Source organism: Micropterus dolomieu, linkage group LG10 (genome assembly GCF_021292245.1).
Source record: "Micropterus dolomieu isolate WLL.071019.BEF.003 ecotype Adirondacks linkage group LG10, ASM2129224v1, whole genome shotgun sequence".
Classification (NCBI taxonomy): Eukaryota; Metazoa; Chordata; class Actinopteri; order Centrarchiformes; family Centrarchidae; genus Micropterus; species Micropterus dolomieu.
Window position 1 is genome coordinate 11105508 of NC_060159.1, and position 13796 is coordinate 11119303.

At 39.3% G+C, this 13796-nt stretch overlaps 2 protein-coding genes across 4 annotated transcripts; both read right to left on the reverse strand.

Annotated features, from left to right (window-relative positions):
- Positions 1-1756: 1756 nt before the first annotated feature.
- Positions 1757-5629, reverse strand: fkbp6 (FKBP prolyl isomerase 6). 3 transcript variants are annotated; one of them, XM_046060629.1, is made up of 9 exons: positions 5495-5629; positions 4202-4319; positions 4022-4111; positions 3726-3928; positions 3269-3388; positions 2930-3127; positions 2512-2621; positions 2318-2412; positions 1757-2164 (listed from the first exon to the last, which is right to left on the reverse strand). In XM_046060629.1, exons 2-8 carry the CDS (start codon positions 4290-4292, stop codon positions 2340-2342), a joined length of 885 nt encoding a protein of 294 aa, XP_045916585.1. In that variant the 5' UTR covers positions 4293-4319; positions 5495-5629; the 3' UTR covers positions 1757-2164; positions 2318-2339. The 3 variants fall into 3 exon arrangements, with proteins under 3 accessions (XP_045916585.1, XP_045916584.1, XP_045916586.1); XM_046060628.1 differs by lacking the exon at positions 5495-5629 and adding an exon at positions 4900-5205; XM_046060630.1 differs by lacking the exons at positions 2512-2621; positions 5495-5629 and adding an exon at positions 4900-5221.
- Positions 5630-8035: 2406 nt separating this feature from the next.
- On the reverse strand, positions 8036-12919 carry tmem244 (transmembrane protein 244). The gene is given in 7 exon segments (XM_046061529.1): positions 8036-8182; positions 8461-8505; positions 8855-8932; positions 8935-8979; positions 10424-10500; positions 10665-10750; positions 12827-12919. Coding segments are annotated over 7 exon segments (522 nt in total). The 3' UTR covers positions 8036-8084.
- Positions 12920-13796: the final 877 nt, after the last annotated feature.

Here is a 13796-nt window from a genome sequence, read left to right on the forward strand (position 1 = left end):
GTTACATGGAAGTCTCATTTAAATAGATGGTCCAGGTGGTGCTTGGTCTGACTGCTTCATTTGCTGCTTGGCTTGTTTAAAACGTTGCCATGCATCATATAGTTTATCATATATCTTGCAAGTAAAATATTGCACAGCACATAAAGTCTGAATAAACCACCACCTTATTAATTACTTTTGTTGTGTACATGCTTGCAAATACATTGTAGGCTACTTTTATAGACCTCTTATTTTGAAGCTAAACCTCTGGACAGTGTTACAGTATCAGTCATCACAGTAAACAAACACCAGGGAAAATCATACTCTTGAATTAAATGACAATCAATAATGTCCCCTATTCCTATAACTCACAAAGTGTAGTGATACTGCTTAGTTTCAACATATGAAACCCATTTTAACATTTGATACTACACCTTTCCAGGACTAATGACATTTGTTTAGTAAAAATATTAACACACACTCAGTTAGCAACATGCATGTGTCAGGGAGAGCAGTCACACATATTTAAATTAGTAGAGAGAGACTGCGCGTGTGCTTACTGCCTCACTCTTATTGATTACCTGAGAAGAAGATAGTAGACAAGTCTGGAGACCATCGTGTCTGTCTGCGTCCGGTTAAACAGTCTTAAACAAAGCATGACCTACTGGCCATGTGCTGGGAGATGATGGTAAAAGACTCACGCTGCGACAAGAGGATTAGTCAAAGAAGGTCAATCAGACTTTGCTGCTCCTCCATCTGCCCCCCCACTTCTGATCCCGTCATCTTACACCTCCCTCCCCTCTTCCCACTACCCCATCCTCTCTGCCCTCCTCCTGTCCTTTCATCTTTCCAGTTACTACGAATCATCCTCCTCCCTCTTTGATTCGTCTGCACTTGTGCCAAATATTGCCTCCTCACACAACATGGCAGCGTGTTTTGGTTTACATAATGAGGTCTGATATGGAGGACACTAGAGCAATTGGTTAGTTACAGTTAATAGTAAAGCTCAAAATGAAGTGTGGGCCCTGGCACATATTTTAATATCCTCAAGCAGCCAATTCATGAGACATTTAACCTTTCATACTATATAATTCATTAATTAATATCTCACATCTTACTTGCAATTAGAATTTTCTTGCCAAAGCTTGACTTTAATATTTCAACGCTTTCTTAAATCACATTTTATAAATGAGCAGATTCTGGAGGCAGACTGTTCCAAGTATGCCCCCTGGTGTTTGTTGGTGCACGTAAGCTAGAAGTGCCTCACTCAAAAATGCAAATGATCTGTAAGCACTAAACCCACCATCACAGACCCTCTGACACTAAAGCTGCATCACACTTCACGCTCTCAGTTATCCGTTTTTGCCATACTGTGAGCCAAATCTCCCACACACGCCACATGGGACTGAAGAGAACTACAAGTACTTATTATCCACGGCCCTAAGGCGATTAATGAAGCCCACGTCACAAAATCTAACTTTTAAGTAAGCATATTAAATGCACAAACTGTAAATAAATAAAGAGACAAAATTGATGCTAGCTTGGTGTCTGATATTTTCTGCTAAAAACAGCAATTTCAAATGTACACATTCACTCAAAATATGCAATCCTTTATTTTGCAGCAAGAGTAATGAAATTATATTCTGAATGAAGCAGTAGCCAAGTGTCAATATAAATTTTAATAGAGAGCTTTGTCAGAAGCTGAACTCTTGCCAGATTCAACATCATGAAAACGTGCTATTTTTAGTATATCTGCAACAAAGACAAGATAACTTAGTAGTGAAAGATTTTTTCATTATTTTATTTATTTTTTCCATTATCACCTCATAAGTGCTTAGACCCCATTCAAATATACACCAGCAAAGTGTCTAAGGAGGAGAGGTAGCAACTTTATAGAAAATGCAGCCACTCAAGGTTCCCTGGGACTGTTCATGCAAATGTTCTTCCCGCCTTCATATTTAGTAATTTGAGGTGAAAGCAAATTCTGAAAAAGCAGATCTTCACACAGAAACACAACTGTTGAGCTACATTATTGCCAAACATTTGAAGACTTTCAAAGAACTTACTAAAGAAGAACGCCAACAATACAGCTGTACAATATTTTTCCTTTTGTAACATATGCAAAAACACAAAAACAGTGTAACTTTCAGAATTCCTGGAGAGAAAATGTGCTCCTTACGATCATCTGCAACACACAAAACATTTAATGATATCAGTCTTTCTGTAAAGCTCAAACATAGGACATATGAGTGTTTCTCAGGACATTAAAAGACTGAATAAACTTCTCAACTCTCTCCTGCTTAGACCAAGGAAGGGATTAGTGAACCGGATTTCTTACCATTTTACTCATCTCTACATCTTCATTTGCCTCGCAAGTCTCTGAACATCTTGGAGCACATCTCTTTCTTTTTGTCCAAGCTGTCTTTGTAGCATCTGAAACATGAAAACCATTTATGCACATGAATATCTTCAGACCGTTCTGTCTTGACTCGCACGAAACGTTTTGAATATGTCAGCGGAGGTTCATCTTACATAGCCACTTTCCTCAGCAGGTTGTTAATGTCACTGTCAAAGGGCTTCTTTGCTTGAGCAGTTATGAGGCAACCCTGGGCACTCTCATACTCATGCAGCTCCAGATACGCCTGACAGAGATGACATCAGTCTGCATAATGGACTAATTGTTATCTAGAGTGTAAGCATATTAGCAACATAGGGACCCTGGAGTTGAAGGAAAGGCTGTCCGACTATTCAAAAGTGATGAAGATGTTGTTCAGTCATCATAACAAACTTAATAAAACTCTCCAAGGACTGAACATCTCTTGCGTGTGATCCTGCTTATGCTTCTTAGACAACGTTTTGTACAGAAAGAAAACATTTAACATTCCTTCACTGCGGATTTTTAGCTGATGGTTTAGAAAAGGAACAAACAAGAGCCCCCCCTTTGTCTGACCTGTCCACAGCGGAAAAGAGCCTTTGTGTTGGTGGAGTCTATCTCCAGGGCTTTGTTGCCATATTTCAGGGCTTTGTGTGGGCTCTCCAAACGGAGCTCAGTGAGAGAAAGGTTCAGATAGAGAGGAAGCAGTGCTGTCTTGATCCTCTCCTTCTCTGCATCGCACTGTGTTTCCCTGTTCCCCAGCACCATCAATGCCTGAAGGCCAAGCACAGAACCCATTACAAAACACATTTTAACCTTCACCAGTGCGCATATTCACAGCGGCATGGCACCTCATTGGCAAATAAAATTAAATGTAATGGCATATAAAGGCTTCCATGACACTTTAAGACCGACCTGTTTATAGCGGTCTTTGGCATTGTCATAACGGCTCTGGTTGAAGCAGCGGTTGCCAAAGCTGCGTACTGTGTTGACCACTTCAAGAAGCGTGGAGAGAGGAACAGTGTTCTGCTCCTCCTGAAGGCAGAGAAGTTAAAAATGGATGCAAAATAGCCAGCAATACAAACCGATTTTTTTTTTTTACCTCTTTCTGCCTTATGTTGGCTATTAACAAAATTGTATTTTAAAAAGGAGCGATACATATATTGCCAAATAATTATATTTGGCTGTGGCTTCTGGCAGTAAAAATAGTAAGTTTCCTCTGTTCTCCACAGCTGCACAAATGTATGCATATGTGAATGAAAATATAAACAAATCTACTGCTAGTTGCATGACATTAGCACTGATTTGATGTGGAAGAAGTACTTCTCGGTACTCTCAGACTGTGACAACAGGACACCTGAAGCCTCCCTACCGGACTCAGTGCGATAAAGTCGTCCACTTGTCCTGAGTCAAGGAAATCGAGGATCTGGACCTCATACAGAACCACAGCAGCAGCAGGAATGATGGGAGGACATCCCAGCTCTCCGTATGCATACTGGGGCTGGAAGAGGAAGCGAGAGAACTCTCCTTTCTGCATGGTCAACAGACCCAGCTCCAGTCCGCACAGTGTCACATCTGTTTGAACGATCACATGGTTCTCCTGTGGGCCACCATCTTTATAGGGCTAACAGGCAAATTACTGTTGTATCTGCAAAAACAACTACTGACCTCTCCCTAACTTCATCATCCGCGGGTACTTGAGGTTAGTGGTAGTTTCAAAAGGCTGGTTAGAATATTCCAGGAAAGCAGAGTAATTGACTGGAGGAGGAAAGAGAATAAGGAGGAGGTTATGGCAGAACAAAATCATCTGCAAAATAATAACTGCATCAGGAGTTCAATTGTAAATACTCAATACTGAAGCATTTTGAGGGATAGGTGGGCCTTCTCCAGGTTGGACCACCTCTTTCAGGATCCCTCCATCTCCCAAGATATCGTTCATCTGCTGGCTAAGCTGCTCAAACGGACTCTAAAAATGGCAAGAAATAAGCCTTGAAAGAAACTCCAGTGTTTTCCCGATCATTTCAATATGTGTGTGTAAAATCACGTGTATGCACTACCCAGTGCATTCGTCATTGGTGTTGTTTCATCATAACTGGTGTTACCTTTAGTTATTATCAGTGTTGATTCAACTTTATGTCCAGAGGAAAGTTAGAAAACATTTGAGAAGCTTTGAAACGGAAACATCTAAGTTACAGTAACGTCAAACTGCTATGATGCAATCTGATAAATAAAACCCAGCTCATTACACTGTGAAAATGTTGGGCTTTACATCCTTCACTTAAACTCCTAACAGGCATGATCATGCTTTTATAAGCCTCACTTAAATCAAATGGAGACTGACAGTACGGCTCATTTATTAGCTGATTTAAATTAGGAGTAACGTTAATGACTTCAAATGAACTGACAGGGCAGGAGTAATGTGAATTTTTAAACGCGGCTATCACAAATGTCGCTTTAACACGGACATAAAGATAAACATCACCTAACTAGCACTTAGCTAGTTAGCTGACGTAGCTACGCTGAGCCACTTCAACATGTTAACTCACCGGAGTCCTCGGCCGCTCCTCGGGGTTTATTAGCCGCCGGAGACTGGATATTAACCCGTTTCCTGACATCTAATTGGCGGTAAATGCGGGTTTCTTGTAGTGTAGTTAAACAAGTAGCTTAACTGACAGTAAAAGTAGGTCCTAGCCTTGTTTTGGCGCTCAGGTTTGGGTCAGTCAATTGAGAGTCAGGTGACCTTCATAAGAAATGAGACTCAAATGTGGGCAGCCCGGAGGTCCAAAAAGTACAGTGTGTGTCCAATGACTACTGCTACTCAGCGGTGGGTAGTAACTCAAATGAGTTTAAAAAAAAAAGTAGTAGTAAGAACGGTAACTTTTCATGTTCCTTAAATGGTACTTTTACTCTTTATGCAAGTTTTTTGGGCGGATAGTCTAATACTTAACCAATAACTTCGCTACATTTTCCATTTATAACTTCTTCTTTTTTTTTTTTTTTTTTTTTTACAACTACTGTGATAACTAGGCTACTTTGCATTTTGCTACATTAACTGAAATGACCTGCCATCCAAGCTGTGTGAAACGCTGGCTGCACAGATGAGCTGTGCAGATGAAAAAGTTCAGCAAATCGGGCAAGTACCTTTTCACTTTAAGGTTTGGTTGTTCTATTAATGTAAGTCAAATCCAGTAACTGCGGCCTGTGCCACTGGTGACCGTGCCTGCATCGCCCTTTCACAAAGAGACAGCAAGATGGCGCCGCAGACGGCCGCCTCGGGATTACGCTCCTTAGTGCTTTTTGTGTTTTTGTTAATTAACGCTGTTTTCTGCCATCCCTCTCTGGTAACTTTTACCAGAGAAGAGCTCTTAAACATTGGACTTTAAACTGCTCATACTATTCCACTGCTCTTTCACTATGCTCTATCACACTGTGTACATGTGTACATGTGTACATGTATGCATGTACCTGTATATCATATCCACCTTCAACATGTACATAATGAGAATAGTTTACTCTTGCATTCTTTGCACTCTGATCACTGCACTATTTGTCAATATGTCTATATTGTTTTGTTCATAGTGTGTATATTAGTGTTGTCTGTTCTGTAGTTTGTGTCTGATTTTATTATTATTTTATTATTGTGTTATGGTATTATTGTATAAGTAAGCACATTGTGAGCAATGTACAATCCTGAGTCAAATTCCTCGTATGTGTACACATACCTGGCAATAAAACTGATTCTGATTCATTAATGGCGGCTATTTATTCTACACAGAACAGATCCTCTCGTTGCGCGGAGCATGGCTTTCTTTTCACGGAAATGATCTCTTTTCTCTTGCACACTTCTCATAGGTTGTTACATGTTTAGAGCGATGTCTGCTGATCTTGGCTTTCACTCAGCAGGCTACCAGCTGTTATTTATTTAGGAAACAACCATTTGAGAAGAAGGGAGAGAGTGGGTGGACAATACACTCCTGTTGTGCTTTACACCTGATGCAAAGGTCTATACACAGGCTTCATTATACAGTATGCTGCTGCCCTGTTATTGCCACCATAATACTTTACATTATAAGATTATGTTCATAGATGCTATTGTAGAAGACAAATCACATGCTGGTCATTCATATCAAAGCAGGTGGTTTGGTTGGTCCATATCAAGAAAACAGATACAGGCAACAACAGTAGGCTATACAGCAAGCATGATATTTTAAAGTGATCTTATCGATATCTTCATGTAAATTAATTAATAAAATAATAATTGTATTAAACAGAAATAGCTAGCTATAGACAATCAACATGCAAAGCAAAGAACATTACCTAGTAAATAACCAATTTGCACTGTAGAGCATGATTAGTTGTCAACTAATCGCCAACTATTTTAATAAGTAATTAATCGGTTTAAGTAATTTTTTTAAAGAAAAATGTTCTGATTCCAGACTCTTTAATGTGAATACTTCCTGGTTACTCCTCTATGACAGTAAACTGAATATATTTCGGATGTGGACAAAACAAAGCATTTGAGGACATTATCTTGAGCTTTGGGAAACATTTCCACAATTTTCTGACATTTTATAGACCAAGCAATTAATCGAGAAACAGTTTCTAACCTGATGCACAGCAAATGAAGCATGTGACTTGTGAAGATATCTGGCCTGCACACAATAAACATGTATTAACTGTTCTGGCCCCAAATTCTTCTTTTTATGTAAGTTATCCAATAACTCCAATAAGTTATTAATAAAAAATAAGAGGGAGGAAAGAAATATACAAGAAAGCATGTTGATATTAAGAGAAAACAGTTGTTGTCATGCAAAGTAAACTTTGGAGTTACTGATATGAAAAACTGGGCCTAAAAGGAGGGTCAGCCCTGTCTTTTTTTTAAGCGAGGTCTCAAAACATTGTTTTTCCTTTTGAATCACTATTATACAGCATATGTTCCTTTGTGTTGTTTCTCTGGACAGTGGAGACCAGTACTATGAGTTTGTCTTTGTGACTCAGGCAGAGTGTCACTTTGGCTCTTGTAGTTTCAATCAGGGAGTCAACATGCATGCAGACAAAAAATCATTTTGCTTTAAGTATTTAATGTAAATCCAGTTTGAACTTATATACAAACTCTGCATTAAAATCATTATGTATTTGTGGCATCAATCACGGCTCATCATGAAGATTGTCTTCTGCAAGCACAATTTTGTTTCATTTTGCTGTCCAAATACACTCTGAAAGTGTGGTATTTGACACATGAAAATATAACATTAACACTACAACAGAAACATTGCTCACTTAACCCACCATGCAAAATGCAATTTCTATTTTTAGCTGGTCATATTTAACAGCTGGACAGCCAGTCTTTTGCAGAATGCTACAGGTGTCATCTTTTTTATTTCCTTTACCCTTTTGTGTGGAGTTTGTGAAGAAACTATACAAAATAACATTTAAACCGTACAGAATATGTTTTTAAAAAAACAGTTGTTAAATAGACAAAGTAGGCCCATTTGTACAAGGAGAGATCTGACTGTTGACTAATCAACACAGTTATCTTGTAGAGAAAGTGTTTCTATATATATATATATATTTATATATATATATAAATCTATACAGTATATTCTGTAAATGCTCATACCAATGTTAACATGAACCTAGCAGTACAATATTTGACAAGTGAACCCATTGGCATGTATCTGGATCTGAGGTTAAAGAGTAAGCCAGCTAAAAGCTTTCCTCATTATGTTCATTAGAAGTTCTGTAGATCAGCTGGATAGACAAAGTTGCTTCTAAAGAGTTTATAGGCCAGGAGCTGTCCTCCAAAGATCATCATGACCAGGCCTGAACCTGCAGAGAGAGGGATTAAACAAATAAGAAAAGTAAATAAATGAAAGGAAGGGTTGGAGGCTAGCAGCTGTCCTTAAAAAGCTTGAATCTGAAGGGATGCAGGAAGTGAGTAATAGTGAGTCTGGGGACATGCAAATGTAATGTCTTGGCCAGAGAGAGAGAACGAGACGGAGAAACATAGAGAGTGGAGTTCTCATGTTTTGCAAATGGGAGAAACATAGGGATACACATGGAGGGGTACAGAGAAAGATGGACAGGAAGAAAAGAAGAAATATTACCCAGAGCTATCCACCAGTGCTCAGCTGAAGGGAAGTCTGACATCACTGCAGAAACATGGAAACTGTGTGTGAAATGTAAAAACTACCTGTACACAAAACATACTGCAAATACTACACTTCATTTACAAGTGAAAGATGTAGAGAAAAGGATGCAAGTTTAATGTTGTTTCAATTTGGTAAATATGTGAATTAAAATTGCACACAAATAGATGGTGCCTGTGTGTGTGTGTGTGTGTCTGTCTATACAGCTCCATCAACTACAGCCACTGTATCCAATTACATAAACAGGCCTCCAATCCTATCAGATGTTCCGCTCTAATGATCCACTTTGTGTGTGTGTGTGAGTGTGTGTGTGTGTGTGTGTGTGAGTGTGTGTGTGTGTGTGTGTGTTTACCTACTACAGTGATCGCAACATGCAGCAGTGTGACAGTTATGGCGTAATCCCAAACCCACTCCTCTACAATCCAGGCAATACCAGCCCTCCCAAAACATAGGTCAATTCTGTGGAAATTACACCAACTGGAGGGAGGAAGAGAGAAACAACTGCTTCATATATGCTGCTTCATCTTTTTATTTTCTAAAATACTTTTCAATCACACACACAGTTGTTATATCATATCTAATTGTACGGTAAAGCAGAAAGCAACAGAGATTACACACAATAACTACTGTTTGACAGAATAGAAGGTTTTATTAATCTTTCCATCCATATGAGGACATCTGATCTTCAAGTATGCAAATAACACTTTTTAATCACTGTTTCTTTCTTATTCATCCAGACATTTTTACTTGTCACAGTAGTAAAAAGGCACAGGTGTTATTATTGAACATGTGGTATTAACAAAGGCTTTGTTCTATTCAAGTGTCGTTGTAAGCTGTGACAGTGAGCCACTATGCACGATGCTAGGACCCTGAAACTGAAGCAGCTAAAAGGAATTCCTATTGTTATTCACACATGTGCTTTTCCTACTGCGACGTGCACCTTTTTTTGGCAAAGGCCAACCAGTGTAAAGATGCTTCTTGCCAGTGGTGGAAAAACCTTGTTTAAGTAAAAGTACACACTAAATGTACTTAAATGTAAAAGCAGTGATGATGCACCCGAATGGCCCTCATGAAAATTCATATTACACAATTGTATTATTATTACTGGTGGATTGAAAGGAGAAAAAGTGATTCTGTAGAAGGATTGTTGATGTTTGAACTCAACTGCCAAACCAATAACACTCGTCCTTTCAGAGCTCCCTCAGAAGCTCCGCCCCCCCAAATGTCATATCTCTGAGTTTTCTCCAGAGTTGGAACTTGCTTGGTCATATAACTGTCTTCTCGGATTATACTCTTCAGGCCTTTTTCTCTTTGGCTGTTTCTTCACAGTGCCTGGAGTCCAGCACGTTCGAAAGTGCCAGTGTATAGAACTCTCTCTCCCACTGCCCCCATCACTCTTGTGCAGAGCACTAACACCACCTGCTGCTGATTGGCTGGGACAATGTTGTGTGGCAAGGTCCACACCACTTTCACTCTTTATTTTCTATTCAGAGCCAGGGCTGTGTAGGAAAACCAGATTTCTTTTCAGAGCACACACCAAGCGGACAGCTAGCAAACTGTGAAGAAATATTCACTACATTCAACAGAAAGTGCATTGGATTACAATCGCTTACTGTCCCTTTAATGTGTAAGCATCTTTCTCATGTTATTGCTGAAGGAGGTGAAGCAACTATAACTTCAGTTTAATAGCCTAACATGATTTATATTCCATACAGTGATCATGTTTTTTATATAAAAGCTAAATCTGCAAAATAACTAGTAAATCTAAGTCTAAGTAGTGCAGTAAAGAAAAAATGTAGAAGAATCAAGTACCGTGAAACTTAAATACTCTAGAAAATGACCTAAAATGAAAACTACCTAAAAACTATACTTAAGAACAGTACTTCAACAGTACTTGTTACATCCCACTAATGCTACTCACCCAGGTATTTGGTGTTCTGCCATGACGGTTGTGTTGTGTAGTCAAATGGAGCCAACAAGCTGTTAATGTCATGAACCCTAGAGACAAACACACACACACACACACACACACACACACACACACACACACACACACACACACACACATTTGTAATTAACTTTATCTTTGGAGCAAATTTTCAAGGCTTATCTGACGTCACTGTGTGTTGCTGCAGCAGGTCACAGGTCTTGTGTGTGTGTACCTGAGCACTCCGATGCAGAGACTGACCACGATGTAGTACAGCGAGTAGAAGCACACCATGCACATTAACAGATTCTGCAGGACGACCTGAGGAGAAGACAAAGCTATTAACATTATACCTGCAGACCAATCATGCCCTGTGGGTGTGAGGGTTTTAATTTGAGGGAGAGAGTGAGAAACAGCATCGCATCTGTAATTTCAGTTTGTGATATTGATTAATACTTGATCTATATCCTACTACTGTATGTACTATTCCTGCCAGCATGTTTACATGAATTGTATGAAATTACATCCCTGGGCAAGGTTAAACACCCAAATCAATTACATATATGAGAGCCATTAATCAATGAGTGGATTAAATTCTATGTTTTCTGGCTTTTGAAACGTCTTCCATCGACCATCTGAGGATGTTTGCTTCAATAAACAAGGTTTTAACAAAAAAAGAAAAAGACTATAAATACCAAGAGAAACATAAACCTTTATGTCAGTGATTTTAATCTGACTAGAAAACTCTACATGTGGGGGTATTTAAAGGAGTCATCACTATTTAATGCCATCTGTGTGTCCCAAAGCGAACAGAAAATCCCTCTTCCTCTGCTTCATGACCTAGAAAACTAACTAACACTCATGACAGCAGATAGCAGTTGCTGCTTGCTTGCTAAAGTCTCCTTTCGTAGATGATTAATTGCAGCCGTTACAGGAAATGGGTTACACGACACCCTCGGGAGGAGAGATAAAAGACAGTTTCTCACAGCTGACATTTCAACTAGTCAAACACCTGTGTAACTAATTACGTTAATAACGGGCTGTATTCCAGTCAGTTGTGCGGGTGCCAGGGCCCTGCATGTTGGCTGGCTGGCTTGCTTGCTCACCTTAATGGAATAGAGCCATCGGTAGTTCCACATGTGCTTTTCCTGCTGTGACAGGCCACACGGCTACTTTCACTACACTGTCTGTTAAAAGGAATATAAATCTATTACACTGGAGTAATTTGGTTGTGTATTTACTGGTTTCACTGACTGGTGATGTCCTGACGCTTTGGTTATGACCAAATAACGTTACTTGCAAAACTATCAGCACCCATCAGCCTTTAAATGAGCTTTGTGTGTCGCGCTAATTAGCAGACGTTATCATGCTAACACACTAAACCAGTGGTTCTCAAACTTTTTGTGTCATGCCCCCCATCAGAAGCCAAAAAAAGTTAAATTCTTATCAATCATTAACTACATTGGGGGAGTGCTAGCATATTAAAAAAAGGAGCCCAGTTGCATTTGATTGAAATAAATTAAATTTTTTCAGGTTCAGATTCAGGTCAGCTGTGTATGACTTAAACAGGTAATTAACTAACTTCTAATGACTGTAACATTTGGCATGACTTTGTCTAAGTTTGATCATCCTGTACTTCTTTGTTGCTTTTACCTCATTTTTTCTAGGTTACTTCCATAGTGAAAATGAACGGCATTGAGAAGTGGAAGGGGGGGGGGGGGGGGGGGGGGGGGGGGGGGGGGGGGGGGGCAGCATTTAAAAGGGAATTGTCTGAAAGTTGAAAGTAATTTAATCACCCACATTTAATTTTATTGTGGCCCACTTAAACCATGTGTAATGCAGTCTCTTCCTGTCAGATAGCCATGAGGATGTGGGTGTGTTTCTAAAGCAGGAAAGTGGCTGAGCTTATGCTAATACCCTCAGAGACAGCTAAACACTTTGGCTAGCTCCCAGTTTGTTCGTCACCTCCAGACTAGATTGCACTTTTTAAAAACAGCTCTAGAAACCAGCTCTGAGACTTTTACCTCAACCCTAAAGCCCAGTGAGTTTTGGTTAGTTACTCAAAAGCATGCTTGAAAAGGGCAAACAAGAGTCTAATTGTGACATCAGGATGTAAACTACTCAGTTAAATGTTGATTGTGTCTATAATGAGGATGGCATAATTCAAATGACATTCAACCAATTGGAATAAATTATCTGTTAAACTGCATGTATGAGATAAAGTAATGGTTGAGTTTATATCACACTCTTTATTGTGCCAACAATAAAGCTGGAATGAAACAGACTTGATTAAGTACCAATTAGCTCTATTAGACATATTTGTAAACACTCCAGAGTCACTTCACAGTCCTTAACTTGCTATTCTAGCACACTTTCCCACATCATACGAGTCCTTACCCAGGTGTCACTGGGTGTAGTCTTGAGGGAGAAGGGTCCATGGCGCTTTATGAGTGTGAATCCACAACAACGACAGCAGTAGTCCAACAACATGAATGGCTGCTGGTCTAAATGGGAGAATGTAGGCTACATGTAAGTATTTGTGTGAGAGAGCATGGGGGCGGGGTGGGGTGAGTAGTGGTGTGATGGGTGGGGTGGATTAGAAGGAATGGGATTACTACTAAGAAGTCTGAGTAAATCCCCAAAAGCATAATGGTGAACATACTCTAGTATAGGTGTGCACACATAAACAAGACCCAAAAGAAGGAAGCTGCAGACACCAATTCTTATTTGGGATTGTAGTGGAGCCACATGTAGTGTTATTTTGTTTTATTTTACTTACCTTCAGGTCTGCCTTGCTTCCCTTTCTCTGTTTTTTTGTCCGTTCTTGCCTTCCTTCTACTCATTCCTTTTTTCCCCTTCCCTTACTTTGTTTCTACCTAAATGTCTTTCTACCATCCTCTTACTTCTTTTACCTTCTTTCAGCTACCCCGTTGTGTCCATCTTGTCTTTCTTCCTCCCTACACTCCCTTCACACACATTATCCTTCCACCCCTCCTTTACTGTTTCTCCTACTTCAAAATAAAAGAATGAAGCAGGAGAAGAACATGGGGTATGAAGCAGAGCTGAAACAATTGATTGACTAGCAACTATTTTGATATTGGTTGACCATTTGAGCCATGTTTTGGGCAACAATGCCAAACATTTGCTGGTTTTCTTTGTTATATTAGATAGTGGACTACATATCTTTAGGTTTATAAACTATGTCAATATGTCACCTTAGAGTCTATGAAACTATGATCTGCATCTTTCACTATTTAACATTTTATAGACAAAACAATTAATTGCTCATTAATAAAATTGCCAGATTAGTCATTGAATAAATGAAAATAACTGTTAGTTACAGTCCTAGTATGATGATATTTTTCAC

What these genes read in the sequence shown, in the direction of transcription:
- fkbp6 (XM_046060628.1), bottom strand. Translation starts at nt 4,968, where the DNA reads ATGTCAGGAAACGGGTTAATATCCAGTCTCCGGCGGCTAATAAACCCC. An exon ending in AGGAGCGGCCGAGGACTCCG is followed by an intron (nt 4,320 to 4,899) that starts GTGAGTTAACAT and finishes TGCCATTTTTAG; the next exon opens with AGTCCGTTTGAGCAGCTTAG. An exon ending in ACTTTATCGCACTGAGTCCG is followed by an intron (nt 3,389 to 3,725) that starts GTAGGGAGGCTT and finishes CTCTGCCTTCAG; the next exon opens with GAGGAGCAGAACACTGTTCC.